Source organism: Notothenia rossii (genome assembly GCF_949606895.1).
Source record: "Notothenia rossii genome assembly, chromosome: 3".
In the NCBI taxonomy this organism is placed as follows: Eukaryota; Metazoa; Chordata; class Actinopteri; order Perciformes; family Nototheniidae; genus Notothenia; species Notothenia rossii.
Genome location: NC_136901.1, coordinates 83,081,873 through 83,109,761, shown reverse-complemented (window position 1 = coordinate 83,109,761; position 27,889 = coordinate 83,081,873). Strand labels below are relative to the sequence as shown.

At 41.3% G+C, this 27,889-nt stretch overlaps 1 protein-coding gene across 2 annotated transcripts; it reads left to right on the top strand.

Moving 5' to 3' along the window:
- rab28 (RAB28, member RAS oncogene family) lies at positions 1 to 27,820 on the top strand. Of its 2 annotated transcripts, XM_079672806.1 has the most exons (8): positions 1 to 471; positions 5,131 to 5,227; positions 8,256 to 8,344; positions 10,840 to 10,969; positions 22,154 to 22,257; positions 22,354 to 22,431; positions 25,224 to 25,325; positions 26,903 to 27,820. In XM_079672806.1, exons 1-7 carry the CDS (start codon positions 397 to 399, stop codon positions 25,317 to 25,319), a joined length of 669 nt encoding a protein of 222 aa, XP_079528932.1. In that variant the 5' UTR covers positions 1 to 396; the 3' UTR covers positions 25,320 to 25,325; positions 26,903 to 27,820. The 2 variants fall into 2 exon arrangements, with proteins under 2 accessions (XP_079528932.1, XP_079528933.1); XM_079672807.1 differs by lacking the exon at positions 25,224 to 25,325.
- The last annotated feature ends 69 nt before the right edge of the window (positions 27,821 to 27,889 follow it).

The window sequence follows — 27,889 nt, the reverse complement described above, 5'->3', positions numbered from 1 at the left end:
CGCGTCACACAGGACTCAACCACGCCGCTGGTGAATTTGGGTTTCCGGTTCTGATCGTTTCCAGTCAAAGCAAAAGGCTTCATGGCAATACTGTAAATATTTACAAACTGAGAGTGGCCTCCGGTTTGTTTTTCGGTTGCCATTACCCTCCGATTAACCAAAAATCAGTGGAGGAAGCACACTGGTTGTGTGAGTGGATCATGCCGAGTGGAGCAGTGTTGTGTTAGTAGAGTCAAAATGGCGTCTGCTGCTTGCCCACTCAACAATCGTTTAATCCATTTGTGATTACACTAGTGTCATAACAACATCCAGACAACCTGTGACGGTGTTTTTATTCTTCTAGTGTTTTCCTTTTTTGTTTTGCACGCTGATAAAGTCGGAGAACATTTCAGCGTCATGTCGGACTCGGAGGAGGACAGCCAGGACAGGCAGCTTAAAATTGTAGTGGTTGGAGACGGTGCTTGTGGGAAGGTGAGACCATCACAGACATATTCAACGCACACATAATGAAAGTAACTAAAGATACAGTCTAAATTCAACAAAGATAGTTGTGTTTTATTGTCTGTTGTTGGACGAAAGCAGGCTTCTGTTTACGTTGCTCATCCAACCGCTGCAGTCTTCCCAGTCACCATGGCGACTGACGCTATGTAGCTTAGCTTGCTAATGCTAACAACATCCAAGGCTACAGGCAGTTCGATATAGTTCGATATAATTAGCGAACACTTGGTTTGTTTCTTACACTTTACGACACAGGGAGACTTGTTACCTTTATCTCATGTAACAGTTGTTCAACAACACAATACGCACTTAATATAACTCATGTACGTTGTCTCGAAAATATCAACAAAATGTAATATATTAGCACAAATGCTCCATGACCCCTTAGACAAAAGCTATCACTAGATGACAACATCAGTTAATGTCAAGTCAACCGTCCCGAATGTGCAATTACTGCAGCAGGAAGCATAACATCACATAAAACAATATAACATGGATATCAAGCTTTTGTAGACAATTGTCCGTATGACATTAACTACTCAAAAGCATAGGCCATAGTAACATAGAGCATTATTGTGCATGTTCCCTTTTATTACTCCAAGTTTATCACTATCAACAGTTCAACAAACATTAATTGTGATACTAGCAAACAAACAAAACACACTTTAATTTACCTACATTTGACTTATTACCCTTGGAAGTCTTATGTATACAATTATAATAATTGTTAATAGCTCTAGGGACAGGCAGGGAAAGATAGCAGCAAGGTTCATCTCAGTCAGAGCTTGAGATGGTTGAATTATGAGCTTAAATGATATGTCAACTACTTGATCAGTTAATGGTCAGTAAAAAATAGCCATCTTTGATATTTCAGCCTCTCAAATATGGAGATTTCCTTAAATCTCTGTTTTATTTCATATTAAATTAAACATCTTTAGGACTGACAAAAGAAGACCTTTAAAGACATTTAATAAATTGATGGGGGAATATGGTTTCTCAAATTAAATTGTGGACTGAAAAGTTATTCAGTATTAATCACGATTTGTAATGACTGCATGATAAAGTAAAGATGAAGTCTGTATAAATAAATGTTTCCTAATCCTGTTATACCTGTGTTGACGGACATACTCCCACCTCTAAGATAGCATTAATGATTTAAATGTGGCACGTTTTCTGGATCTAAATCTATTAGGTCTACCCAGTCCTTAATCCACTTTGGATTTGCCATTGAACGTAGTTGTACTCTACGTGCTGGTGGAGCTGTGGTTTATAGTAACTAAGAACATAGGCTTACATGGTGGAGAAATTATATGATGTTGTTTCGTTATTCTTTTCAAACTTTCTCATCAAAAGGGGCCGATTTAAGTCAACCCAAATTAATTCACCACTGATGTATTGCCTGCTTTGAAGTTGTATGAGAAATTACAACAGGGTAAGCTTGAAGGAAAACATAACAACATTCCCTAGACTATTCAAATAAAATGCATATTTTAATTGTTTTAAATTGGAAATATAGCTGAATGATTAATTGTCACAGTCCCCATATTTATAGAACACTTTGGGACTGCAGCTACTGCTCAATTCACTTGGGCTAAAACACTGCACTGTGCAGTGTTATACCGAGTATGACAGTTTTTCAGCCTGGTTCTTGCAGCTGGTGGTTGTTTTCCATCAGTGTACCTCTTTTCTCCTGGCCAAGCACCCCCTGTATGCATTTGGCTCCAGAGTGAGGCCCCATTTAAGAAAATTATGTCTGGACAGCCCATATGAGAAATGTTTCTGTTTTCTCATTTGATAGATTAAAAATAACAAAGTGTCATGTGTGAAGACTGAGTTTTATGACTGTCTGAACTTTGAACAAATATAGGCCTTTAGTGCTTTTTTTCTCTTTGCTAAATCTACACGGGCTTTATGACTGCTCTTCCCTTTCAGAACTACTGGACTGGATCCTGAGTGTGATAATGATGTAGATTAAATAAACCTAAGTTACCTCCACAACAGTGCAATATTTTCCTACTCACACCAAACAATCATTTGCAGCAAAGCAAGGAGGTTGTCATGACAATTTAGCTATATGGTTCTTCTTCGCTGCATTTCAAATCCTCGAATGAATGAGTGTGAATGTAAGGCAGGGACGTCAAGTGCTTTCAACTACACATCCCCTTTCGTTACTAATCTCTCCTTCCTTTGGGAGAAAGAAAATGAATGTAGCAGTAATAGTGAGACCCAATGAGAAAAATGAATGTTCTCATTCTGGAGAGTCGACATTTTCTTTTGGGGGAGGGGGGGGGTGAAGAGAACACACACAACTCAGTTCCCAGTAGATACGCTACATTAATAACCCTCCTCACACTGCTGCCAGGTGTCAGCTCGTCACTGTCTGAATGACTTACCTGCTTGTCTGTTTTGGGCAGAAAACAGGAGCCCTGCCCCCCATTTTGAGTAGGCACCACTGACTGACATCTTGAATGCCGTTTCCCCCCTTATTAATGTCAATTTGCTGAGCAAATTGCAATCGGATCAGTTTTTCTTGGACAGCAGTTTCGGTGGTATTTTTGCTTGTGGTTAGTTGTCCATTCAGAAATATAGGGAGATGTGGGAAGGCTTGTCCACCTGAGCAAGATGTTTTTTAAATGTGGAGTTGCACATTTAGCCAGGCTCGTAAGGTGCTGCGGGGAACTTACACACAGGTCTATTTTGTTAGAAGTCACTGAGTTTTCTGAATATTTGCTCTTTAAAAAGGCTCTTTAGGTGCAGGTCCTGTACATTAACGGATGCTGCTTCCGAGCAAGTGTAGTCTAACTTGTCAGCAATATACCAACATTTATATCAGTCTTCACTGTAGAGAATCTAGAGAAAGCTGATTGCAATGTTGCAAAAATGCACCGCATCTTGAGTTGCATCACATGGAAATGGTCAGCTTGCCATATTTTTTTCCCTCGTAGTTTCTTGTTTCAGTATAACTTCCCCCATTTCCCGGCATTGGTATCATTGGTGACCCTGTGCTGTTCTCTGTTGGAGTGTCAGGATTACGCCAGCTTTTACATTTGCTGGTTAGTTCCAATTGTACGTTGGAAAAAAAGGACTACGCTGAGGGAGGAGAGCCAAGCTACTGGAATGCCAAGACAAATGGCCCACTAGGCCAACGCGAGCATGTGGAATACATTTTTGCTGTCCGAGCTTGTTATTCCTGTGTTGCCAATGATCGTTTGGGCTACTTAAATGGCCGATTTTCTCCTTGTTGCGTCAGTCACCTTTATTAATTTTTCAGTCACTCTTGAGCATGTGACAGGCTCGAAATGCTGAGATTAAATCAAGTCTTCTGTAGGTCTGTGAACTTTTAAAAGAATTAGATGGATAAAACTGCAAAAAAAGCCGCTGGTAAAGTCCAACATTAAACATTTCGTAGGTTTAATTCCAAGCTGGCATAAACGTAAAGCTTTAGTAATAAAGTTGACCCCCACAATGACAAAGTATCCTAAGGAAGCCAAAGATACTATTATGTACTTGAAGAGGATATGGGTAAACCATGATACAGGTTTTTCCTTCATAAATTAGCCAGTGTCCGCCCTAAAGTTTTATTTGAAACTTTGTTTGGCTAAACTTAAACTACCTTTGCCTAAATGGAGGTAGATAAGATATTGGCTCAAGTGAAGGTTTACTGGATTGAAAGAAAGAATTTAGTTTGAGATCCTCTAACACTCAGTGAGTGGCAAGTACCACATTAAAATGCATTTGCTGCCACATGAACACTCAGGGAATCCCATTGCTTCACTTCTCTGTTGTGTTTATGTAAGCATACTGCTCTAAAGATAGCTAATAGACATTCAGCACTTCATTTTTTTCCCTATCCTCATCCATCAAAATGAATTAAACTTGGCATGTCAAGCCTGTGCTATGAATTCCCATGGATTTCAGGAGAGACCCTAACATGCTTTCCCCCCCCCCCCCCTCCTCAAACACAACAGTGACAGTGATGGACGCTTTATAATTTGTGGCAATTATTAGGTCTGCAGTCTGTAGACATGACATACCCCGGCACCTGTTTTTGTAATTCACGTTGATTTCACTGTCACAACCGTGGCTGGGGAGCGAGACGGGGGGGAGGAGGCAGACAATTACATCAGCGTACCTTTCAATCAATAACAACGGTTTTGAAGGTGCCCAGAATGGATTTGTAATAATTAAATGAATGTCCTACAGGTCATTCTTAAAGTCTGCAACGCATACGAATTATGGCTGCACACAAGTGTTGTCATAAGATAAATTGTATTTTTAGAAATATTGTGAAAAGCTTTCTTTGGCGTTAGCTCAGTTTGAGTTATATCAACGTTTTTGTACTTCTGCTCACCACCGAAAGTATCACTTTTTCAGGAAGTCTTTTAATATACTGTATATTTTCTCTGGAAGGCAGTATCTGCTTCAGGCTATGCTTCGATTTTGCTTTGCTTTTTATTTTGTGCGTATACGTGTGAATATTTTTTGTTAACCAAATACTAAGCACTGGATTGAGGTCTTTTCTTTTAAAAACACTTAACTCCTGTAAATGACTTAATTCTTTTCCTGTTGATCGCTGAGGATTTAAGATCGGTGCACTTTAACCATGTCTCTCACTTTGTCTCTCTGTTTCAGACATCACTCGCCACCAGGTTTGCACAGGAGGCTTTTGGGAAGCAGTACAAACAAACCATCGGCCTGGATTTCTTTCTGAAAAGAATAAGCCTTCCAGGTGAGACACCTTCATAATCTGTTGGGAGCGCTCGCCTGTTCGCAGACTCAGCACAGACACGCGTGTTGCACAAGCACGTAGTGGCAGACTTGTTCATTCAATAAAATACTGAGGATTTATGTCCTTGGTAAGTATCTACTTAGACAGGCGGACTTTAGTGTTTTTGTTTGTAATACTGTAAAATATACATTATGTCAAGGTTTTCGATGTTTGTGTGTACTTTACAAAGTCAGAAAGTACCAGTCCAGAATATTAATTCAAAGTCGGACAAAAAGGCCTGTTGTTCCAACATCACTTTCTGTCATATTTTAATTTCTCATATTTTCTGGCGCTGTACATATTTTCTTGTCCTACCATTTCAAGGCAGAGTTTGTTCTTCAGGTTAACTCTTGAATGTGTCTTTTCTGGTAGCTCCTCATTGTAGAGTGTCTGCCACTTCTCAGGCTTATTCGCTCTGAAAGCTCTTCTCTCCAGAGCAAACAGCACACCTTTTTTTTTTAAAACTCCACAAGGCCAATGTACAGCTTATGTCCAAAAGGGCAAGCCTTGCTCATAATTCCGTGGCACCGTACAGAGTAAATATATTAACATTTTATATCCATATCACTGATCCCCAAGTTCAACCGATCTTTGTCCTGCACCACATAAAACATTCATGTTCCTATTTGTTTATGTTGAACCCGCAGAAATAAAGCCACACTCTGTGCCCCCCTTAGATCTGTAAAATAAATGTTTATTGACTAATGCTATATTTAGACGAAAGCACTCCATTTTCACTTCCTACCATGTGAAATGGGGATTTTCAGCATTTTGAAATGGCATTTTGTAAAACTCTGCCAAGGCCCTAAGCTGCAGAAATCTGCAAAGTGCCTCCATTCTTTCATTACTAATAAAACAACATTAAGCAAGGGCAAATTAAGTGCTAAAAGTAAAAGTTATGCTGATTTGTGAGTTGGCTGAAGGATTGTATTTTGATTTTGTGTCAGTTTCAGCTTATGAGACTTAGGAGAACTAAACCCCCAAAAATGTTGTGGTGGATGAAAAGAGCCAACCATAAGCACAGACCGGGCCCAAACGTCTTAATGCAAACTCGAACAAATGCTGTTAATCGTTTGACTTCTCTTTCCAGTCAGTTTCTTTCCTGAAAGGGCTCTACTGGCAGTGCTGAACTGCAACCTTTGTTCAAATATAGCGCACGTATCACCGGGGCAGCAACAACACTGGGTCCAACAGCGGAGTTGTTAAATGGCCCATTTTCTGGGGAATTGGGTGTTGATGAGCTGATGAAGAGGAGGGTGGCTCTGCGAGCTGGGTGGTCCCAAACGTTCGTTAGGACCCCCACCCTGCCTTGTATCGGAGAGGTTGTGTGGCTCTCCGGGTCTCTATGGGGCTGTAAGGGTCTTTTCCAGCAGGGGGGAGAGTAGCCTTTAGCCAGGGTTGGCCCCTCTCACCATGAAGGCCCAGCTTGTCAAACTTAATGTACATTTTCCAACGCGGGGAGAGGTGAGGTGAGGCCGACTGGCACACAACAGCCTCCTCTGTGTGTGCTTTTATAACAATACCTCTTCCAGATGTCTCTGCCAAACCAATGAGGTACAGGCGGTGAAGGGGATTGACTTGAGGTGAAGTTTACTTTAGAAATCCTCAAACTCTCTGGCGCTGCTTTGTCTGTGTCCATTTCACGTCACATTAAGAGGTCAATTAATTGTCAACATGTGTTTTTTTTACCCATTAGCCTTGTTATCAGTTTTAAGGTTCATCGCTTGGTTCCACAGTTGCAGTTTCGGGAAATAGGGACATTTGGTCCAGTAATCGAGACACGAAAACTCAACTTTGACTTAATAAAAACACTTTGAATCACATTGTGACCGGGAGATCATTTAAAAATAAATGCAAACAAAGTAAAAACAATCACTTTAAAAAATAAATATGACATTTAAGTCCAAAAGTGCAAAGCATAAGCAGAAAAATGTCAGCACTGTGGAGTCAGCGTGAATCTCTGAAACATAAATAAAGCCAGTGTCCAGGCCTGGAGGACGGGCGGGTGGGGATGGCTCTCTACAACACCAAGGAGCCGTTATGCATCGCACTCCTCAATGTAGCTTTACATTGACACTGTATAGTCTAGATGTAGTGACTGTGAACCTCAGCGTTTCCTTCCTTCGCTTTAAAAAGGGGGTCTCATGAAGGGGTGAGTCGTCCAGCCGTGTCCACAGCTCCCCATCACACCAACATAAACTCCCCGCTGTCTGGTCCACCCTCTTTTTTTTACATCTTTTTTTTTTTTTTTTTCAACCACTCCTTTCATTTTCCAGAGGAAGAAAATATTTATTTGGTTTTGGTTTTTGTGCCCGTCTTCCTCTCTCTCTCTCTTTCCTTTTTTCTCTTTCCACAGGCGTAGGGACAACAGTCTCCTTTTCCTCTCGTTTTGTGTTAATTATTGCTATTTCCCTTAACAGCACATCCTTCTCTTCACTTTCCTAACCTGGCAGGACATGGCACAATGCAAACAGCTCTTCCCAGGCTAACAAGAAGTCACTCTCTTTTCTGCCTGTGTATTGAGCGTGTTTAAATTAGAGGGTAAGCGCACCTATTCCTCCCCCTCAATCTATGGGCTGGATATTCTTGGATGTGAGGTGTGGGTGACCTGCCAGGCAAAAGCGCTTAGCATGAAATATTAATCGATGATTTATTGTTTTCCATTATGTATATCAACAATGTGGACTTTTATTATAGAAAATCGCTCGCCGCAATTCCAGTAACTGCTGACTCTTCGTTTCTTCAGGATTACGAGCTTTGTTCAAATAACATGTTAATGAATAAAAAGCACAAGAAATGAATGGAAACTGAGAAATTGCAGCATTATTTCTTGTTTTGATAAATCTTTTTAATCATTATTGGAAAAGAGCATTTTCAAACAAAACATTGGGGATTTTGAAACCTTCTTTATGGAGCTGGTTTAATATTTAGTCATTGCATTATGAGGTCTTTCTGATATTTTAATTGTTTTGTCTTTTCTCCTGTGTAGGAAACTTAAACGTGACCCTGCAGGTGTGGGATATCGGAGGCCAAACGATAGGAGGAAAAATGCTGGATAAATATGTATACGGAGCTCATGTAAGATGACACGCACACACGCACGCTCTCTGAACTTCAGAATCGGATTCCTCTAAAATGAACGCTCTTTGTAAAGAATGCTCGGATGACGGTTTAAGAAGAATACATTTCTTATTCCCTATTCGTCCTGTATTGGTGACTGTTCGTGCTTATTAGTACAGCCACTCCCTCCCTCTGCAGCCAAATCATAATAAACTGTCATTTTGGATTCTCAGTGAGCTTAACAGGCCAATAGACCTTTTCAAATCTCTGCATCGCTAATTTCCATTTTTTTTTTTTACAGTTTGAGGTAGGGCTGCTCAGTTAATCGCAATTACGATTATGGCTTGCAACGATTACGAAAACAACGTAATCGAAATATATAACGATTTTTTCTTTTTATGAATTCTTTTTTTTAATTGGTTTTTCATTTGAGTTAAAGTTCAGGGTAATCAACTGTTAAAAACATACTGTTCAAAAAAGCTTTCTCCAATAAATTGATGTTTTCAAAGTAAATGGATAATCGTTTTTTAATAATCGTGATAGCAATTATTGACACAAATAATCGAGCAGCCCTAGTTTGAGGTTTTGTGTCAGACTAAACAAATGTTAATCATACTGCACACGGTAGGTTTTATCGTAAGCATTTTCAAAAACAACATTTCTAGTATGCTTGAACTACTCCAAAATTAGAATGAATTGAACTTTTAAACTGAAATCATTCGAAGTATTGCCCAGTTTTCGATATTAGTCATTTCATTTGTGAGTCTATGGAAAATATACTTAAAATGTATCCCTCACTCTCATTTAATGATTCTCCTATGGAAAACGTAACATGTTTTCAAAAAATGACAAGTGAGCTTTCTGCAAAACACTGTAATTTGTGTCATTGCGTACTAGTTTGTACACGTGTCAGCAACATCAGGTAGCCGTGTTGCTACAGACGAGTGCTATCTGTCACCTCCAGGATGTCCCTTGTTTGAAGAGGACTACTTAAAGGACGCAGTTTGTCGAATCTGAGACCCGTGCTGCAGCATTAGACCTCACATTCGGGCACAGGCAGGAAACTTTTCACCATATAGCAGCTGCAAGCACACTTCTGTCATGTTTGTCCATAGAAGCTAGACAAACATTAGTTGGAGGTTCTTTTCCATTCCATGAATCTACTTGGCATTAAAATAGTGAAAGTGACATGTTTTTTTTGCTCTAAATTGTGCAATAATACTGTGCAGTGTACAGTATATTAACCATGTCTGCAGCACTTCCTTTTAAGGAAGGGACAATATAGGATTTTATAGCCGATCGAGTAAAAAAAAAAAACTCACAATAAGTTGGTTGTGTAGAATTTCCCTTATGGGGTAAATTATATTATTACTATTGTAAATATCATCACGAGTGACTTGAAAAAATATTCTAGCTCGTTATAAAAATATCAAATACATTTATTGTATGAAAGAACAATGTCGCTTCTAAAATTTTTTTATTTATGCAGGGGGACCTTTTGATAACCATATTTAAGATAGTTGTCCTATCTGTCATGCAATAGTTGTTTCCTAAGAATATACAAGGTCTGTTTAAGTGTAATGAGTTGTAACAATAGGTGGATGATTATGTTGACTATATTGTGAACTGAATTTATTTCGGCCAGGATCATCATGTGGTGAGTTATTTTATTTTGTGCGTTACTGTCCATCTCATTCAAAAGCAAAATGTCGCCCGCCACATTACGCCACTTTCCTCGGTATGGAACGTTCACACCTTTTGTTCAGCACTGTGCGTCCTGTAATCAATCATGGCTGTTTCGGAAAGACTTTCAGTAATTGTCAGAGGGCTGAGCTGTCGTCACCAACCTCGCGTGTTGTGACAGTGCGTGTCTGACGAACAAAAAGCAACAGACAACCCTTCAGTCGTGTTGCATCATGCAGTAAAAGTGGAGACATTTACCGCGGCTCAGGTTTTTAATTACCGGCCCTTTTTAGACATGGCAACAATTTCAGCAGCGATAGCAGAAAGTTCAACTACCTGATTATTTGTCTTGATTTACGCCAGCAGCTCTCGTGTCTGTGTTTACTCTTTGATTCATTGAAGTGTCCGTGTGTTTGCTCAAACATGGCTCTGGTGTTGTTGCATGCGTGTTTCTGCAGTGCCTACAGTGTAGAGGATTACAGAGGGAGGAGGAGAACGCCTTCAGTCAGACAGCGTGCATTCATTATCAGATAGCAGATCACCAAACCTCACCTTTATTCTGCACCAAATTCTTGACTGAATGTAATGCTAACAAAACTGGGAACACAGCTTTCATTTAAAAAGCATCCCGCAGAGTCTTACCTGAATTATAATCCTAGTGACCCTCAGATGAGGTGTGTGAGAGTGAGTGTGTCCCCGACTCTCAGTAGAGGAGCAGTGCCATCTGCTGTTCCCTTGCTCCCTTAGTAATACTCAAGTCAATATAAATCAAAATCAAATATGATATGTACTGTACTCACAGGTTGTTTCTTTATGCTTTTCCAATGCAGGGGGTTCTCCTGGTTTACGATATCACCAACTACCAGAGCTTTGAGAATCTGGAGGATTGGTTCAGCTTGGTGAAGAAGGCCAACGAGGAAAATGACATCCAGCCGGTGGTCTCCCTGATTGGGAACAAAGGTGAGAATAAGATTTGTTTTTTTTCAACAGAGATGAAGAATTACAGTCAACTTTAAAGAAAAGTGTGTCTGTGTGAGTTTGGAACTTGCTATATTTTCTGCAAAAATGTAAATGATTAGAGCGTTTTTCACTCTTCACTTCACCCTGACACATTTTTCATTCTGCGTGTCTGTGTTTGTGTGTGGAGGAGTGAGTGTGAGATGGTAGCAGACGTGTTTGTTAGAGCACCAGATAACTGATCGCTGTGATAAGCCCGTTGATAAGAGAGTCAGGTTCTGGAGCGATGGGAATGCTGATGTTTGTGAACTTAGGGGAGAGACTGACTATGATTTAAGATCCCCGGGCCAACGGACCTAGGGCACCGCTTATCTGTGGTCCCCCCCCCTCCCCCGCCCCCTCCCAGTGAGTACCCGTCTGGTACCCCCCTGAGTCTGCGCTCCTGTCCCAGGTCGTTGGTTAAGGAGAGGAACTCGACGTTAACCAGACGGCTCTCCTCCTATCAGCCTGCACCCACCTCCAGAATAAAGAGTAATAATGATGACTCTTTTTAAACATCCCCTTGACAGATGTGGAGTCATGGCTGCCGCCGTGTTATTGTAAAGTGAGGCGTCAGTGTGTGTGTGTGTAATGGTGACTGTCCACCTTCCCGGGCAATGATGAACGGTCAACAGAGTGGTGCCTGCACACAGGAAGCTCTCGCTAATGTTACTCAGCGGGGAGCAAAGGTCGCGGTCTAATTCGCCTGTCTCGAGAAGATTCTCTTGTCCTCGCATCCGTTGCATCTCCTAATGCCCCGGCTTTAACGGTGGGCGCCTCTGTATTTAGGCTAGGTTTTGGGTGTATGGATGAGTGTGTGTACTGTAATATTTAAGTAGTGTTCATCCTGCTGTCAGGCTCCTCACCCCCACACTCCCACAGTCACTCTCCCCCTAATGGCTCTATTGCTGAGAACGGCCCATGTGTGTTTTTTTTGTTCCTACAGACTGAAAAAAAGAAAAACAAAATCCCACACAGATTGCCCCGCTAGGAGCAATCAATTACCTTGCGAGACTTTATGAATCCCTGAACCTTCCCATGGACTTTTCAGTGAGCTTGAAGAGTTAGTCTGGCTATCTAGCTAAAAGTGTCCACACCTACATTTTTCGTTTTACTTTTCGTCTCCACACCCCATCGTAGTTTTTTCTCTTGCCTTTTTTTAGTATTGTAGCATTTTTGTTCTTTCTCCAAAAAGGATACTTGGCACACACAAACAATAAGCTGAACATATAAATACAGAGCATTCTTTTGAGAGCGGAGTTGAGATGACTTTTGAATGGTTCCCATGATGTTGGACTGAGTAAGGCATCATGTTTGTGACAACAGAAATAGACGTACAGACATAACAAGGGGCTTTTAAAAACACTACAGATTTATGACTCTGTGAGGGCTAGTCTTTGGGGAGATTTTGAGTGTTTTCACTTAGATCAACTTTAGGTGAACACAGGCTGTAGAAGTCACTTCTGTGTAGTAGTACTTCATTTAGTTGCTGGTTAGAGCAGAAAGAGTTATACATATGCAGCCAATGTAATAAAAGTCCTAAGATAAGTCAACATGGGGGCTACAAATCAAATGTGACCCTGTTTGGCTTATTAAGAGATCATGTGCTACTGTATAATACGTCTAGTTTCCTGAATTACCCTGTGCCTGCCGTTTGGTTTTAAAACCGTCTTCTTTACCCAGTGTACGGTAATTGAGCCTATGGACTGGTTCATTAATGATGCTGTCCCCTCCTCTCCTCACCTTGGCCTGACTGCCCTCCTGTGCCATGTCACTTCTGGGGAACAACCTTCCCTTTCTTCGGCTTAGCATGGCCGGTTGGGGTTAAGTGTGCTTGTTAAGCGTCAGTATGCTGCAACCCCATATGCTGCCCAGAGCCTTGTGTTAAATAATGGTACCACTTGTAACAATTCAGAGAGGAAGCCAATGAAATGTTTTATTGAGGGCACACACATTGCAAGCACACAATTATTTATTCAACTGCATGCACACACGCGTACACAGACACTCACAGAGGTGCATACACTTAGGTAGAGCGACACACTTTCTGGGAACACACGAGTAATGGTAGAATGCTAAGCTCTTGGTCTGTCTAAACATACTATAACTGTTTATTACAGCGCAGTGTAACACAGGATCTTCTCAAGAGATATGTTGGCCTATAGGGAAGTCATCTACTCCAATGTTTCATTTTTAGTCGACTTATAAGTGCTGTAAGTTTTGAGTGGGCTCCAAACGATAAATTCTCTTGCTCTTTGCTTAACAACAGCTGGATTCGGCCTGTGACTGTTTGCCTTTAAGACCAGAGATGGTCTGATATGAAAACAACATGGTGTATTGTTAGCAGTCCTAATTCATATTTTGCATCTTTCTGTAAACAATTTAGTAAAAACTATTATCATTGCAACTTTTTTAACACGGGTTACAAAGTGCATTATAAAAAACGATAAGCTCGAACAATTCATACAAACGCAACGCACTTACTAACAAAGACAGCATACAGAAACAATCAACCCTTGAACGAATACAATATTAATATAGAAAGTATAGAAAAGTCAACTTAGAGAAGTGGGTTTTAAGATGTTTGTCTGTAATGTTCAGTGTAACTCATACCAGTGATATCAGGTCAGCCTTTTAAAATGGCTTATATTACAGTTTGAAAATCAGTGCACACATTTCATTTTTAGACATTAAGCCTGTGTCGTTTATCAAACCAATTTGTTTTTATTAAGTGGGGATCGCAGGACCCCTGCTCGCTCCTCACCCATCACCCTTCCCATTGCTAGCGCTCTCTCCCTCAGGAACTCCAGAGCATCCATCATGGGCTTGTACAGCCCTTATTTGGGTGACTTAAATGGGTTCAGTTCTCTTAACCCCTCCTCATCACTCATGGCTTTTTGCTCAGAGGTTCTAACACTGTTCACTGCTGATCCACTCAGGCCTGCCATGGGAAGCGTTCCCCTCTGCAGGAAGATAAGGTCCCCGCATGAAGAGAACTTGGAAACTCAATTACGTCTTACCTGCCTTTCTCTTCTGCTCTATTCCTTTTTGCCCTTTCTTCCTCCTCTAAGTCCATATCTTGCGTCATCTCTCAACCATGCACACTCATTTACATCCCTGTGCAAACATGAACTCTTTCAATCACATACTTAGGCCTACCCTTAGCTCTTATCTCTCAGATGTGTAGACTAACACTTCTACTGTAGCTGCCTTTGCTTACAGTAATGTCTTTTCATTGGCTCAGACTCTCTGTTGTGTTAAACAACATGCGTGTTTGCTTTCCGCACGCTACGGCAGATCTCACTGCATACCTTTTACCCCTCGCACTTCACTCTCCCCAGTTTCCATTCAGCCATGTGAAAGTTAAGACGAAACATGAATCTCCCCTTACTCTTGGTTTTTTTGTGGAGCATGTCCTTGCCACCAATATTGTTGGTCTTGAGTTGTTTGCCATCTTGGCAAGGCCTCGGTTGAAGCCCCCCTCCCCTCCCCAGCTCTCTCACCCCCGTCACCTCCCTGCCCCGTAAAGCTGCCACAGTTCCTGTCTGTTCAGTGCAGGCCTGCACATTTCTTAATAGAGAGATGCTCAGAAGTCCAGGAGCGCAGAGGAGCTCAATGCGCTTCTGTTTTTGGTTTAGCTCAAATGTTTTTCCTGGCTCAACCCACTCGTACTTAGGTCCTCTTACAACAAACTAAAAGGTCCTAATTGCCCCCAAGGGAAAGGTTTAGCCACAATAGACATGTGGTGGGACAAAAGCCCAGTGCTCTTACCCCGGCACCCTCCCCAGATAGAGGGGATGAACACGTCAGCAGTGTCTGTTTTGCACTGTGGGTAGCGCGACCACAGGTTTAAAACTGTAAAACATTATATATACAATATAAAGACCTAGGCATGTCTTGAATGGTTCTGTAAAGATCTGGAATGTTTACAGTTTACACCAAATCCAGTGTTTCCTGTCTCTTCACATTTGGTTAAAGGTAAAGGGTCAGAACAGACATGCGTATCGAATTGTCTCAGTAACCGCACTAACTGTAGCCTGCTATCTCTCTGCAAGTCTGGAAAAGATGGGAAATAGAAATGCAGGTTAAAAGGATACGGAGGGATGAATGGAGAGTTACAGCTGAATTACCCTTTAGTTCACAACTCAGTGTCAAATCACAGCTGCAGACGATGACATGTGTCCAGCAGTGATCAAGAAATACTTTCTAGGGTTTGTTTAAGACCCGCTTGGTGGCTGATAGGAGGTCTTTAAAAACAGAGCAATGCAACAGTCACAATCTGGTACCATATTCAACGCTAAGATTTAATTGTATCAACAGCTGACCCAGCTTTGGTCCCTACACTCATCTCTCTTAACTCTCTGGCCTGTCGAAACATGGAAAGTCCTCATTCATTTTAGCCATCCATAAAGCAAATATTGTTCCACATGCAGTAGATGATCAGTCTTCGCATACCTTCTTGTGTGGCAAGTCATGGGCCATTTGAGTTTCACAGCACAGCTTAGCCACCTGACCTGAGTGCAGCCTGGAACCCTCATCACGCTCAGGCTTCACTTTATTTCTCTGCTTCACAACATTGATATGGAGGAATTCCTGGAAGGGGCCTTGCTGACAAGGGGTTGGGTAAATAACTGATTGATCTGGATCCAAAGGCATTTATTTTAAATATATGGGAAATATCAACATATTTTTTCCCTCCTTTTTTGCTGAATCTACTTGTTTGTGGTGTGAACTGTTACATCACTGTCTTTGCATACTTCTCCTGCTTCAGGTTTTTAACTTGTTTGCTCAGGCAGTCATGAGCAGAACTCACTCCCCATGTTACAGTTCACTGCTGCGGCTTGATGTTAAATATGCAGGCCGGTCCAACGCATCATTGCTCGTAGGAAGAATTTATAATTATGAATAGACCTATAGTGATACGATGCATACGATTACGAAGGCTCCCATGTGCTCCGTATAATTATTATAGCTCATAGTTACGCTGCCGGCTCACACAGGCATGTATTACAGCTCGGCCATAAAAGTCCACTTAGTTTAACAGCAACAGGAGAGCTCGGAGGACATGGCCAGTGAAACCAAGGGTAGCGTCTTGTGCGGTCGGCTCAGAGTTGGGCCTTTTGTTCACTTTTCATGAGTCCTGGGAGCCCGTTAACCCAGGCTGCGAGGCCATGTTTTACTGAAGCAGTGACAGGCCGGTACTCCAGCTCTCTGCAGAGCTACCGCTGGACACTCTCTGTTTTACATTCCCTGACCGGAGAGGAAGAGCACATTGTTTTACAAGCCGCCGCGGAGTATCTGATTATGTTTAAAAGCGTGAATACGTGTGTGTGTGTCTGCACATCGTTTCATGAAGAGCGATCAAATGACAAGATGAGCTGTGATCAATGAGCTGTCGACAGAACACTTCTGACCTAGTGGAAAGCGAGTCCCCCGACGGTCCCGGCCCGTTTCAGGCCACCGGGGCAGGGGCACCGCGGCACAAAGAGCGCTCTGTCTCTGTCAGGAGTCCCACAGGGCTCCTGCACGGGCCCCGCTCACCTCCACAACACCGGGCTACTAACAGCACTTCATCTGTCTGTCCTCACTCAGAAAAAGTCATGATAATATTATTAGCTTTCCTTCAAGTTCTAATACACTGAAAATGATCCCTAATTATTCCACCACAAGTTATATACTCACAAATCTAGTTATACAATGTCCAAAGTCAGTATAGAATGGGCCACACATTGATGACATATTATGCAATTGTACTAATGCAGAAATTATTATTGAATACAAAAATAATTAAGACTTTCAGTTTTAAATAACAGTTATATAAAAGGTATTAAAGGTATTTCAATTTAGATGTTCCATTCCCTCTGAAACAACTGTAAACAAAACGCACACTGTTCAGATCTAATACAAAACTATTTCGGGGACGATTCTGTATAATACTGTAGCCAGCACTTTTTTGAAGGAGGATAATTAATATTGTTTACACTTACATTATGGTGTCCATATTTATAATACCCGTACCGACCTATCCCGCCCTTCATATTTCAAAATACTTTTTACGAGCTCTCACCAAGTCATGTAAACCAGTTGGACCCAATCATTTAAATGCTTCACATAAATTCTACTAGTCATTTTTTTTATTAGCCACTGGTGTTGTGAAAGTTAAATCAATGTCTTATTCAATCAGACAACCCCCAGAATGATTCATTATAATTTCTACTGACTTTTAAGGTAGTAAAGGTTTCCCCGTATCTTGTACCAGAACATTTAAAAGTAAATAAAATGTCACATGCAATTAAACTAACCAGTGAAACTATAAAATATTGAGGGGAAATGTTTCAGCTGCTTTTTCAACCTCCTGCAGTTTAATATCAATTTATGATAGATTGTGAAAGTCTAATAATGAATCACTTCCCACTTGGTTTCTCTTGTGAGACAGAGTTCACCAAGAAAGCATAAAACAGAGCACAACCAGGCAATGCATTTAAAGTACGAAGACTAAAATCAGCATAGAGTAGTCATAAGCCAGAGATATCAAACTCCTCAATTTGAATTGAATTTGTAGACTACTATATTACTGTTGCAGAAAAAACATGAAGGTCCATACATTAGAGTATAGAGATTATGGCTTGTGCAGATTATGGCTTGTGATCCAATGAATGTTTAAGACATTTTGCTGAAGCATTTATGTAAAATAAAGTGAGACGTATAAGCACTTTAAGGCTATCTTCACTCTGCAACCCCTAGAGCTGATTAGAATGTGTTGCTCTGGTCCTATTTATTTCATTTCCCCCCCCGGGTGTTGCAATGGCTGCAACACAAAAATACTTCTGTGCAGAGGTGTATGTGGATGCAGATGAGTCTGAGGCATAAACATGAATCTCCATACAACCAAAGCGGCCCAAAATCTGAAAGAAAAAGCTAATATTCCAGATTTCATTGAATGTCAGGACTACGGAAACATCTTTGGGATGTATTGATACTTGCCAAGTGAAAAATGTGTTCAGACAGTTGTAAGTCAATTCATTATCAGTAATCCTTGCCCTCACTAAACAGTCTGAATTGTTTCATGGTCGTCATTGAGGGGAAACTGAGGCAAACCCTCTTAACGGGGTCTTAAAGACATAGTGTGAGGTAATGTTGGAAGTGATAGGTTCTCCCCTGGGGTTGATTAGGCTCAACCCTGTAACTTTCACTTAATGTGATATGACCCCTCAGAGCCCCACGTTTCTGACAACACACACACCCACCACCACACACAAACACATAGACACACATGTAGTTCACACATTCCACCCTCAGCCCTCAAACTCCCCTCTGCACCCACTGCTGTTTAGTTTAAAACGAGGCTGCCGGCAATTAACTGTGTTATGTCAAGCTTATTCTCTGGCTGTTGCGCGCTGGGTAAACTGCTCCAATTGGTCCCCAGCAGCCGACTCGGCAGAACAGTAAGTAGGTGTCTCTGTTATCACAGCATGGTTTTTAAAAAGCCCACTGAGGATCACACAGTGCGGTGTTGGGTTTCCAGGCTGGTTGGCCAACGTAGAGCTATTAGCGTATTGTTTTGCCTTGGCAACATGTGTTGGTGAACTGTAAAAGAAATAGTCACCCCTGAATTCTCACATCGTCCACATTTGGCCCTCTTAATGTGTCAATGAGAATAACAATAGAGTGTCTGGAAATGCAAAGTATGTGCCAGTTGACTTTGGTTCTGGTGTGAATTTTCCCATTTAAAGCAAGAGTGTGGATGTTTTGTAGAAATAGCTCAAATCTTCAAATTAAAACTTGTATTTAAAAAAAAAAAAAAAAATTAAGTTAAGGTGGCCTATATCAGCATTATCCAGCAATTATCACCTGCTGCCCCAGTGGCAGTTTAGCTAACTTAATGATACAGGTCGGGAGTGTTTCAAAAGGCTTTTAGTAATAACAGCTGCTTTACCAACCTTTTTCGTTAAAAGAGAGCAACATATTTATTTTTTAGACATCTTTTTCACGAGGGATTCATGTAATGTTATTCACTGGGTTGAAGTTTGGCTTTCATGACTTACTGGGAAAGGAATAAGACATTATTTATAAAAGTATTTATAGACGTTTTTTTTTTTATAGATTTTTGGCAGACATCTCTTGACAAGGTTTGTTTTCCAAATACCAGAGGACTAAGCTTAAGTAACAATGCCTCTTCAGTTATTTTAAAGTCAGTTTTCGCAGATGTTTCTATTATTTAAGGGAAGGTGATATCGCAACAGCGTTGGTTTGAGAGCATTTTCTGGCCGGATCCATCAAACCAAAATAAAAACTTATTGCTAATGCCAAGTCTGTGTGCTGTCAGGATAATCAGGTCTGCCACTGAGCAGAGTCTTTCCATGAAGGAGCTCAGCTGACATCCCCACAGACACTAACATGTGGAGAGGAGCCTTCATAGTTTGCTCTCATTTGGTTGTGTTTCCTTCTATGTAATGGATCACCACAATAACAAATCAGATATTTACGGTAAAAGCCCAATTTGTCCGCCAGATATTAATCTCCAACTGTTGTCTTGTAATTCACCGCAATGACAGGCAGACCTTTTAAATAAACACCGACGGTGACCAGAGCGAGGGAGGGCCATCGCTCTCGGGGAGTGATGATCCTCTCCACTATCTCTATGTGCTCGGACGACTAAACAGTTTATTTCGTGTTTGCAGTCACTTCCTCTGGGTTGTTAAGCTGATGTACAGTTTGACAGAAACAGAGGGAAACCAGATCATCGGAGGAAGATTGTCTTGACCTGATAAGTAGAAATGGGTACATTAGGGAGAAAAATTGAGCAAAAGACTAAAATTGTGGGATTAGTCTTCAGTTTACAAAGACAAATGGGGAAACATCTTTTGTGTGAGAACATGGGACCACCTTAAGTATTAGTTTGAACATAAAAGGAGAAGTTGTTCACAAATCATGGACCCAACAAATAACAAAAATAGGTCTGGCATTTTATGCATATCGAGGACATTTTGTAGATTTCTCTGTATCATCTGATCTTGAAATTTTCCCTGAGTTCTTAAAATAGAAATCTGAACATCTAAAATTCAATGACAACATGCCCAGAGACTCAAATCTGCAGCTGCTACACATCAGCTCGCACTTCATTTCATACTTTTCAACTAACAGTTTGAATACTTCAACTCATATCCCCACTGTTGTCACTGCTTACATAACAAATGACAATTATTTACACAGCACACACTTAAACTATCTTTGCTGCAACTTTAACTGAACTTATTGAACTGAAACTAAAATGCACTCATAGTTTACACTTCAATTGACACTGACCTCAATGTCAAATGCCTTTTAGCGACTACATTGCAACACCTACAAATCATTAATGCTTCAAATGCTATACATCGCAAAAAAAATTACATTGATATTATTAACTTCTAAAGGTTTTCCACCTGCGATGTACTTAAGAAATAAGGCCTCTTCTACTTCTGTTGAAGTTATTCCCTTTTTTCTTGCCTACTTCTTCATTTCCCCTCCCCTTGGTGCACATTCCCACAGGCAGGAATCAGAAACCTCACTACACCTTTTTGACTAACAGTAACGTGCCTTCCTCAGCCCCTGAGCCACCATGTTAATGTTGGCTAATCTGACTGTCACACATGATTGATAACCTTTCCCAAGTGTGCAGGATCCAAAGGATTAGCAGTGTTTACTTCTAGTAGCATGCTGGGTACCTCCACTGTTAATGACTGGAATTAATAACCTGCTGACGCCTATGAGACAGCTCTGTTTATGTACAGGCCGAGACATGACAGTCTGCCCTGGACACTGAGTAGTGGTAAAAGTGTCTAACCCTGCCCAGAAAGGTTTGTGTTTATATGTCACTTATGACGACATGATGATGGTAATATTCGTTTGAGTCTAAAATGATTCTTTCCAAATGTATTTTTTGTGGTCGTTGTGGATTGGCCTTTAACTTTTCTGGGTCATATGACTTACTGAGTTATTAATAATTCAGGATTAGTTCACTGTTTACAATTGTATGTATCTGTCTCTCTCTTGCTCTGCTTCTGGTTCTATCCCTCCACACACACACACACACACACACACACACACACACACACACACACACACACACACACACACACACACACACACACACACACACACACACACACACACACACACACACACACACACACACACACACACACACACACACACACACACACACACACACACACACAGGGGCATGAGAACGGGGTAAATCCTTGACAACTTCAATGAAACCTCACACAAAGAATAAAACTCGGGGGGACGAGGGAAACGCTACACCGTACAGTAGCCTGACCTCCTCCAGCTACCATAGACACGTACAAACCAGATACCGGGCGTGGCAGCCTTTCCGCACAAAGCCAGAAATAAAGAGCCAAGCTACTGCTTTCAGCTGCAAGACCCCCAGGTGACCTTCCTCATCGACCCCAGCATGACCCCATAGTGAGGAAGGAGAGAAGCAAAGCGCCCGGTATCACTGCACAGGAGTCGAATGTACATCACAATGGCTAAAGAGGAAGGCGTGTCATTGTGAGCTCACAGTAAATCAGCATGAAGGTGACAGTCCCAGTTCTAGGGCCTGTTTGCCAACCTTAAAGGCAGACGCACCCATAAGTCAGTCTGATTTCTCCATCCACGCTCTCACTGTGAGAGTAGCCTGAAGACTTTGGTCATCAACGTATTGTGTCTTAAGCATTTCTCCACAGCTGGGCTGGTTTGTCTGTTTCGGGTCAAATAGAGGTTCATGGCTTCGGGGTTCAACTGTACGAAGCTTACACCGAGGAATGTGTCACATCCAGCTTTTGGTAATGGACGCTCGAGGCTACAGAGACGATCATTTCCACTCTCAAACTCCCTGAAATGACCCCCTCCATAAATACAAATATTAAACTTGCAGCCGGGTTTGAAAGCAACATAACAATTGAATTATGCTTTGTTATACGTGCCTATTCTTTAACACTAGGCAGATCCCCTTCCATCTTCACTCAAGTGTAAACAGTTATATTTTTTGTTTATGTTCAGATACGTGACAGTTAACCCTGCAAGAGTGCTGTGTAACCACCGCATAAATCTGTCTATCTTGTACGTTTTCTCACGTGTCACGCTGTCTTTCGTCCACAGTCGACCTGGAGCACATGAGGACAGTGAAGGCTGACAAACACCAGCGTTTCTGCCAAGAGAACAGCCTCATCAGTCAGTTCGTATCTGCCAAGACAGGGGATTCAGTAAGTGCCAGCTGATTCAATAAGTCACTATTTAAAGTACAGAGTGACTTTGATTACACCTAACGGGTCCTATTTGTTTGTTATCTCTCCTGCTAGGTGTTCCTTTGTTTCCAGAGAGTGGCTGCTGAGATTCTTGGTGTAAAGCTAAACAAAGCAGAAATTGAGCAGTCCCAGGTGAGCCATAATGGCATCAAGGTCACTCCTCAAATGTCACCAAAAGCTCCATGCAGCGTTCATACTTTAAATTGTGTATTTGTTCCGAACAAGATAGAAATGGACACTTTGTTTGGAACCAGCCGCTGTTCAAAGCAATTCATTTACCAATATTTTTGCTAAGTTACTTGAGAAGGTCCTAAGACATATTATCTCAGATTAAGTTCTTAAACAGTAGATTTGTTTGCACCAGTGTCCTTATAGTGATCAATCCCATTGTCCTTGTAAATTAAGCAGGTTATTCACAACTAAAGTGCCGTGTGCACACTAATTAATAAGGAAACACAAGGTAATTAAGTCAAGAATGCCAGGATACAAGCCTGATGAACCGAACTTCGAAAATAATTCAACTTAGATATCTCTAAAATGGATGAACTAATGCAGGGAGTGAATGCGACATGTTTAGTAGCGCTAATAGTGGTTAAAAAATAACATAAAATAGATGCATGGGATGCCATTACTCTTTAAGTGTTTAAAAGTCAATGAAGGTGTATTTCTTCTATTAGACCACGATGCTGTGTAAAATATTTAATACAATTCTTAGAGAATACTATAAATTAACAAATATTACTGTAATCTAAATTCTATATTACAGAAAATAATTCATAAATGTCAGAACCTTTGTGAAAACAGTGGTTTTAGGGACACATTTCCTACAGAAAAGTTCTCAAATGTAAAACCGATTGGTAAAAGAATGAAAGTATCCGGTGATCTTTACCCGCTTCCTCTCTCCTAATATTACGTGCAGTGCTCCCTGAAGTTAAGGGAGGTCACAGTGAGTGTGTTAGGTCAGTGGAGGTCGCCACACACTGTAAAGGACCTTTTGTTGTGTAAACACCAGTTTGTTACGTCTGCCTCCTGTGATAGTCTACCTGCCACTGACACTGGCCATCTGCAAATAGACCCACGTTGACCACATTAACGCGTGAAGTCAGAGGTTAAAGGTAGTCTGTCGTAGGGGTGAGGAGGTTAGGATTGGCTTTCTGATTTATTTGGTTTATCTCCCACCGTTTTGGGCTGAAACAGGGTCTCAGCTTGCCATCCAGACCAAGGTGCCCAGTGGTGGCAGCTGTAAGATTTACAAGGTCACCTCCCCCAGAAGCATTAATCCTGCCTCTGATATGACCGCTTGGAGCCACACTGGCTGGGCAGTGGTTGATGAGCCTGGGGGCTACAGAGAGGTCAGGACCCCCAGAGAAGGGAGAGCATGTAAGGGAAACACTGGCCAAATTCTCAAGCCCCTCTCCCATCACCAACACGGCCGCTGACTAACTGAAAATGACTGTCGACTAATGGAGCTGTCCGTCTACTTTCTTCTTCCTCCCCTCCCTTGATAGCTCTGTCAATAAAGCAAAGTGCTTTAATCCAGGCTAATCGTTGGTCTTCGCGGAAAAAAGGCTAGTTGACAGAAACGTGAAAGTCAACATTGTGAAGGGATTTTAGTTCCAAAATGATATGTATCAACTTCTGAAGCATGGTCATACTAAGTGTACTTTTTAGCAGCCAGCCCAGGTGACGAATGGACTCTAAAAAACATATGATCAAAACGTTCATGTTCTGAGACCTTATTGCTTTTTGAGCTGCTTTGATTATTCCGTCAGCAGAAAAAGAACCAGCAACTATTTAAATAATTGATTTAGCATTATTTCAGTTTCTTAGCCTCTCAAATATGATGATTCCCTGCTTTTCTACATTTGATATCATATTAAACTGAATATCTCAGGCTTTTGGACTGAATAACAAGACATTCTTCAAAAGCTACGCCTGAGCATCGGTCCAAAACACGTTTAAAATTGAAAACAGAGAAAAGCAGAAATATTAGTTTAAGTTGCAGACCACAATTTTGTTTATTGACTAATAGAGAAATATATCCATTTCTTTCAGTTTGGCACATTTTCCATCTGAAAAAAGCACTCTCCATACACCTAAAAGTTGAAGACGTTCGGAAGTGAATATAGATCTGAGGCTCTTGGTGTAGCTGCGGGGCGAGCGAAGCCTCATTATCAGCTGTCAGCTTCAGAGAGCTGAACACGAGGGTCAGCACCCCGACAGTATTGTATCTGCCGAGCAGCCCCTCCGTCATGCTCCTCTGTCGGTGGATCAGATAGCGAGGCCGGGATCACTCAAGGCTCCGACACCAGGCTTCGTCAGCTCGTTAATCAGACAGCCAACCAGGGCCCGCGTTCAGCCGTGTGCTCTGCTCTTAACGGTCATGCAGCCTGCCTCAGATTCAACTGCTGCCACATATAGCTTCAACATTCTTTACTAGGTGTGAATATATTTATAAAATAGTTCAACTCACTTCACATTGGTCATAAGAAAGGGATGTAGTGGCTTAAGCATCCAGAGGTACAAATATAGCATTACATTAGATCACTTTAGACTTCCCTAGTCCACTGTTTTAATGATCCAGGATACACAAGGCATAACTTTTTTTGGGAAGTAGATAAATAGGCAAATTAAAGTTGGATGTTCTGTTAGATATTAGATGGAAGATATGTCTTAATATTCTTGTCTTCACTTTCTGTTGGTGCACATTAATGTCATGCTTCACTTTTTTGTCTGTTTCTCACATTTATTTTCCATTTTTTCTCAATCCATGACCCTTCCCCTCATCGTCTCCTGTTCATTGTCCCCCCCCCTCTTGGCTCTGGTCTGCATTATCCCACTGTCATCATCCTCTCTCATGTCTTTGTCCTTTTCATTTTTGCTTTCCTCCATCCCTCCACTGCTCTGCGTGTTGAGCTGCTCAGATGGTTGTGAAGGCTGAGCTGGTGGCGTACCCACAGGATGAAGGCCCAATTACACAAGAGAACAGCCAGCAAAGCAAAATATGTTCTGTTCAATAGTTGGAAGTATGTCTCCACAGTCGCACAGATTTATTTCATCAGACCTTTTGTTATAGCTGTTAGAAACAGAGAACAGTTGCGTTGTAGTAATTACCACATATATGTATTTTGTTCCTGTTGTTTAGATTAGAGCTTTAAAATAAGAAGAGACACCCCATAATTACACCTCCTAACTGTGGAAGTACATTGCTAAACTGTCTTATGAACCCCAGTTATATCTGTGGATGTTGATCCCTCTATATATATATACAAAAAAAATCATATTTGAATGTTTTGGGCGGTTTATTTATTTCATTTAGTCACATGGGAATACAGATGCCACTCTCTTTTGTCTGAAGCTACAGCCAAAGGCCACTAGGTTCATATTAATCGTATACAGACCGTTCTTATTATAAATCCATGATATAGACACACAAGTGGAATTCACTCTCTTCATATTACCCTTAGCCCGTAAGCAAAGGAAGTCTTGTTTCCCATCTGTCTATTTCTTAATCATTTCTTTATTAATTTCCGGTTTTATCTCATTGTAATAAACAGCAAATGTAATCCTTTTCCCTGTAGTGCTTTTCAGCAATCTCGACTGTCCTGGTGTGAATTACCAAGTGTAGGAGATGTCTGCCTTCTCTCAGATATAATGGAGCAAGATGGTACTATTTTCTTATTAGTGCTCGTGGGTGTGGTTCGGTAGAAAGAAAACATTTCACACACATTAAAGTGCTCACAACAAGGTCTGTGGATTATCTTTAGTAACCGGGTCTTTGTTCCTGGAAAGTGACACTACATGCATAGCATCATCGAGTTCAATTATACTGGAAAGAAGGTCTCTATAGGCGCTTTCACACCAAGTACTTTGCCGTACTGGAATAAGTACCAGAGGGAGAATTAGGCAAGTGAAGCCGCTGACGTCACTTCTTCTTCTTCTTCTGCTTTGGGTTTACCGGCAGGCCGCAAACGACGTCACAGCGTATACTGCCACCCGAACTCCTCGGCCGGAAGTCCCCGGAGTTGGGGGCTGGCTTCAGAAGCCTTCCGGTTAAATCGCCAGAACGCCGACACCTCCTCATCTCTCCACCGCTCCCATGTTTTTTTTTGTGTTGCCATAAGTTAGTCTCTCTCTGTTGGTGCGCGGGGCTAATGCTAATAATGCTAATGCCAGCAAATAAAATGGCGGCTTCACAAAACTTTTCCGTGTTTACGGGGCGTGGTTTGCAATTCGCCCAGCCAATGGGAACCTTTTTCTCCCAGGAAAGTACCTGCTCTCTAGCAGGGACTGAAAAGGGGGTGGAAAGGTTCTCATGAACAAAGTTCTAGTTCTGGATTTTTTTTTTTGTGAACGCAACATTTCAAGAACTATCGGAACTATACTGGGAAAAGTACTCCGGTGTGAAAGCGCCTTATTATCTCAAACACTTGGTAACTCCCCCAAAACAATGTAGATTGATAAATAACACTCAAGGTTATTGGTTTTTGAGTTGAACTGTCCCTGTAAACATGTGTGAGATTTAACACTGTGATTATTTGACTCTTTATTTGTGTTTTTGTGGCATCCTTTTTATTCGACATCTGTCTTTGTGTCTCTCCAGCGCGTGGTGAAGGCGGACATCGTGAACTACAGTCAGGACACCATTGCCAGGACAGTCAACCCCCCCCGTAGCTCCATGTGTGTGTTGCAGTGACGCCTCCAGCAGTCACACACACTTGTACACACACACAAAGTCACACTTAAAATTGCCTTCAGTCAGTATTCCTCTGAAATGTGTTCAGAGTGTGTTCTCTGTTTTCCTGTGTGTCAGTTGTACGGGTGAGAAAAAGAACAGACTGTGTGGTTTTCAAGACCTTGGCCTCCAGTTCGGATATTTAGCAGGAACGATTTCTTGGGTGGTTCACCAAAAAGGAAACGGGACCTCTTTTTTTCAAGTTTACGCGCAGCTATGATTTAATTTCTATGATTCACCTTAAATAAATATAAAAATAAGACTTGATTATGTGTTAGTATGAAGCCTGTAGAACCCAGGTGTCAAGCTGAGCTGAGACGTACCACATCTCATTAGAAGTCTCTGCATAGCCTTATTCAGCTGTCCGTTATAGAACAGAAGTTTGCATTTAAAATGGTTATTATGACGCATGAAAAGCTTCATAGGATCTCCATTTTGACCACATTTCATTAGCCTGTTAGGCAGTCTGTGTATTGTTGTAGACAGTTGGGAAATTGTGCGTTTGACAAGTGAAAGTAGTTTCTACATGCTAGTACATGTTGGCATGATTTAATGTGTTGTCCGCCTCCAGAAATATCCGCCATATGTGTCAAATATGTATTTGTACAAGTAAAGCTGCTTTCATTGATGAGACGTGATCATCCTGTAAATTCTCATCATGTAAACAAAATGTACGCTTTAAAAAAAAAATTAAGAATGTACAGTTTTAAGTAAATGTTTAGTTTACCTTAAACAGTGACACAGTTGTGTTTCTAAATAAAAATGATACATGGAAAACAAGAAAAAGGTTTTTGCAGTGAATTTGTTGGTGCATGATTTGTGATGTGATATTGTTTTTAGAGTAAGCTATAATAA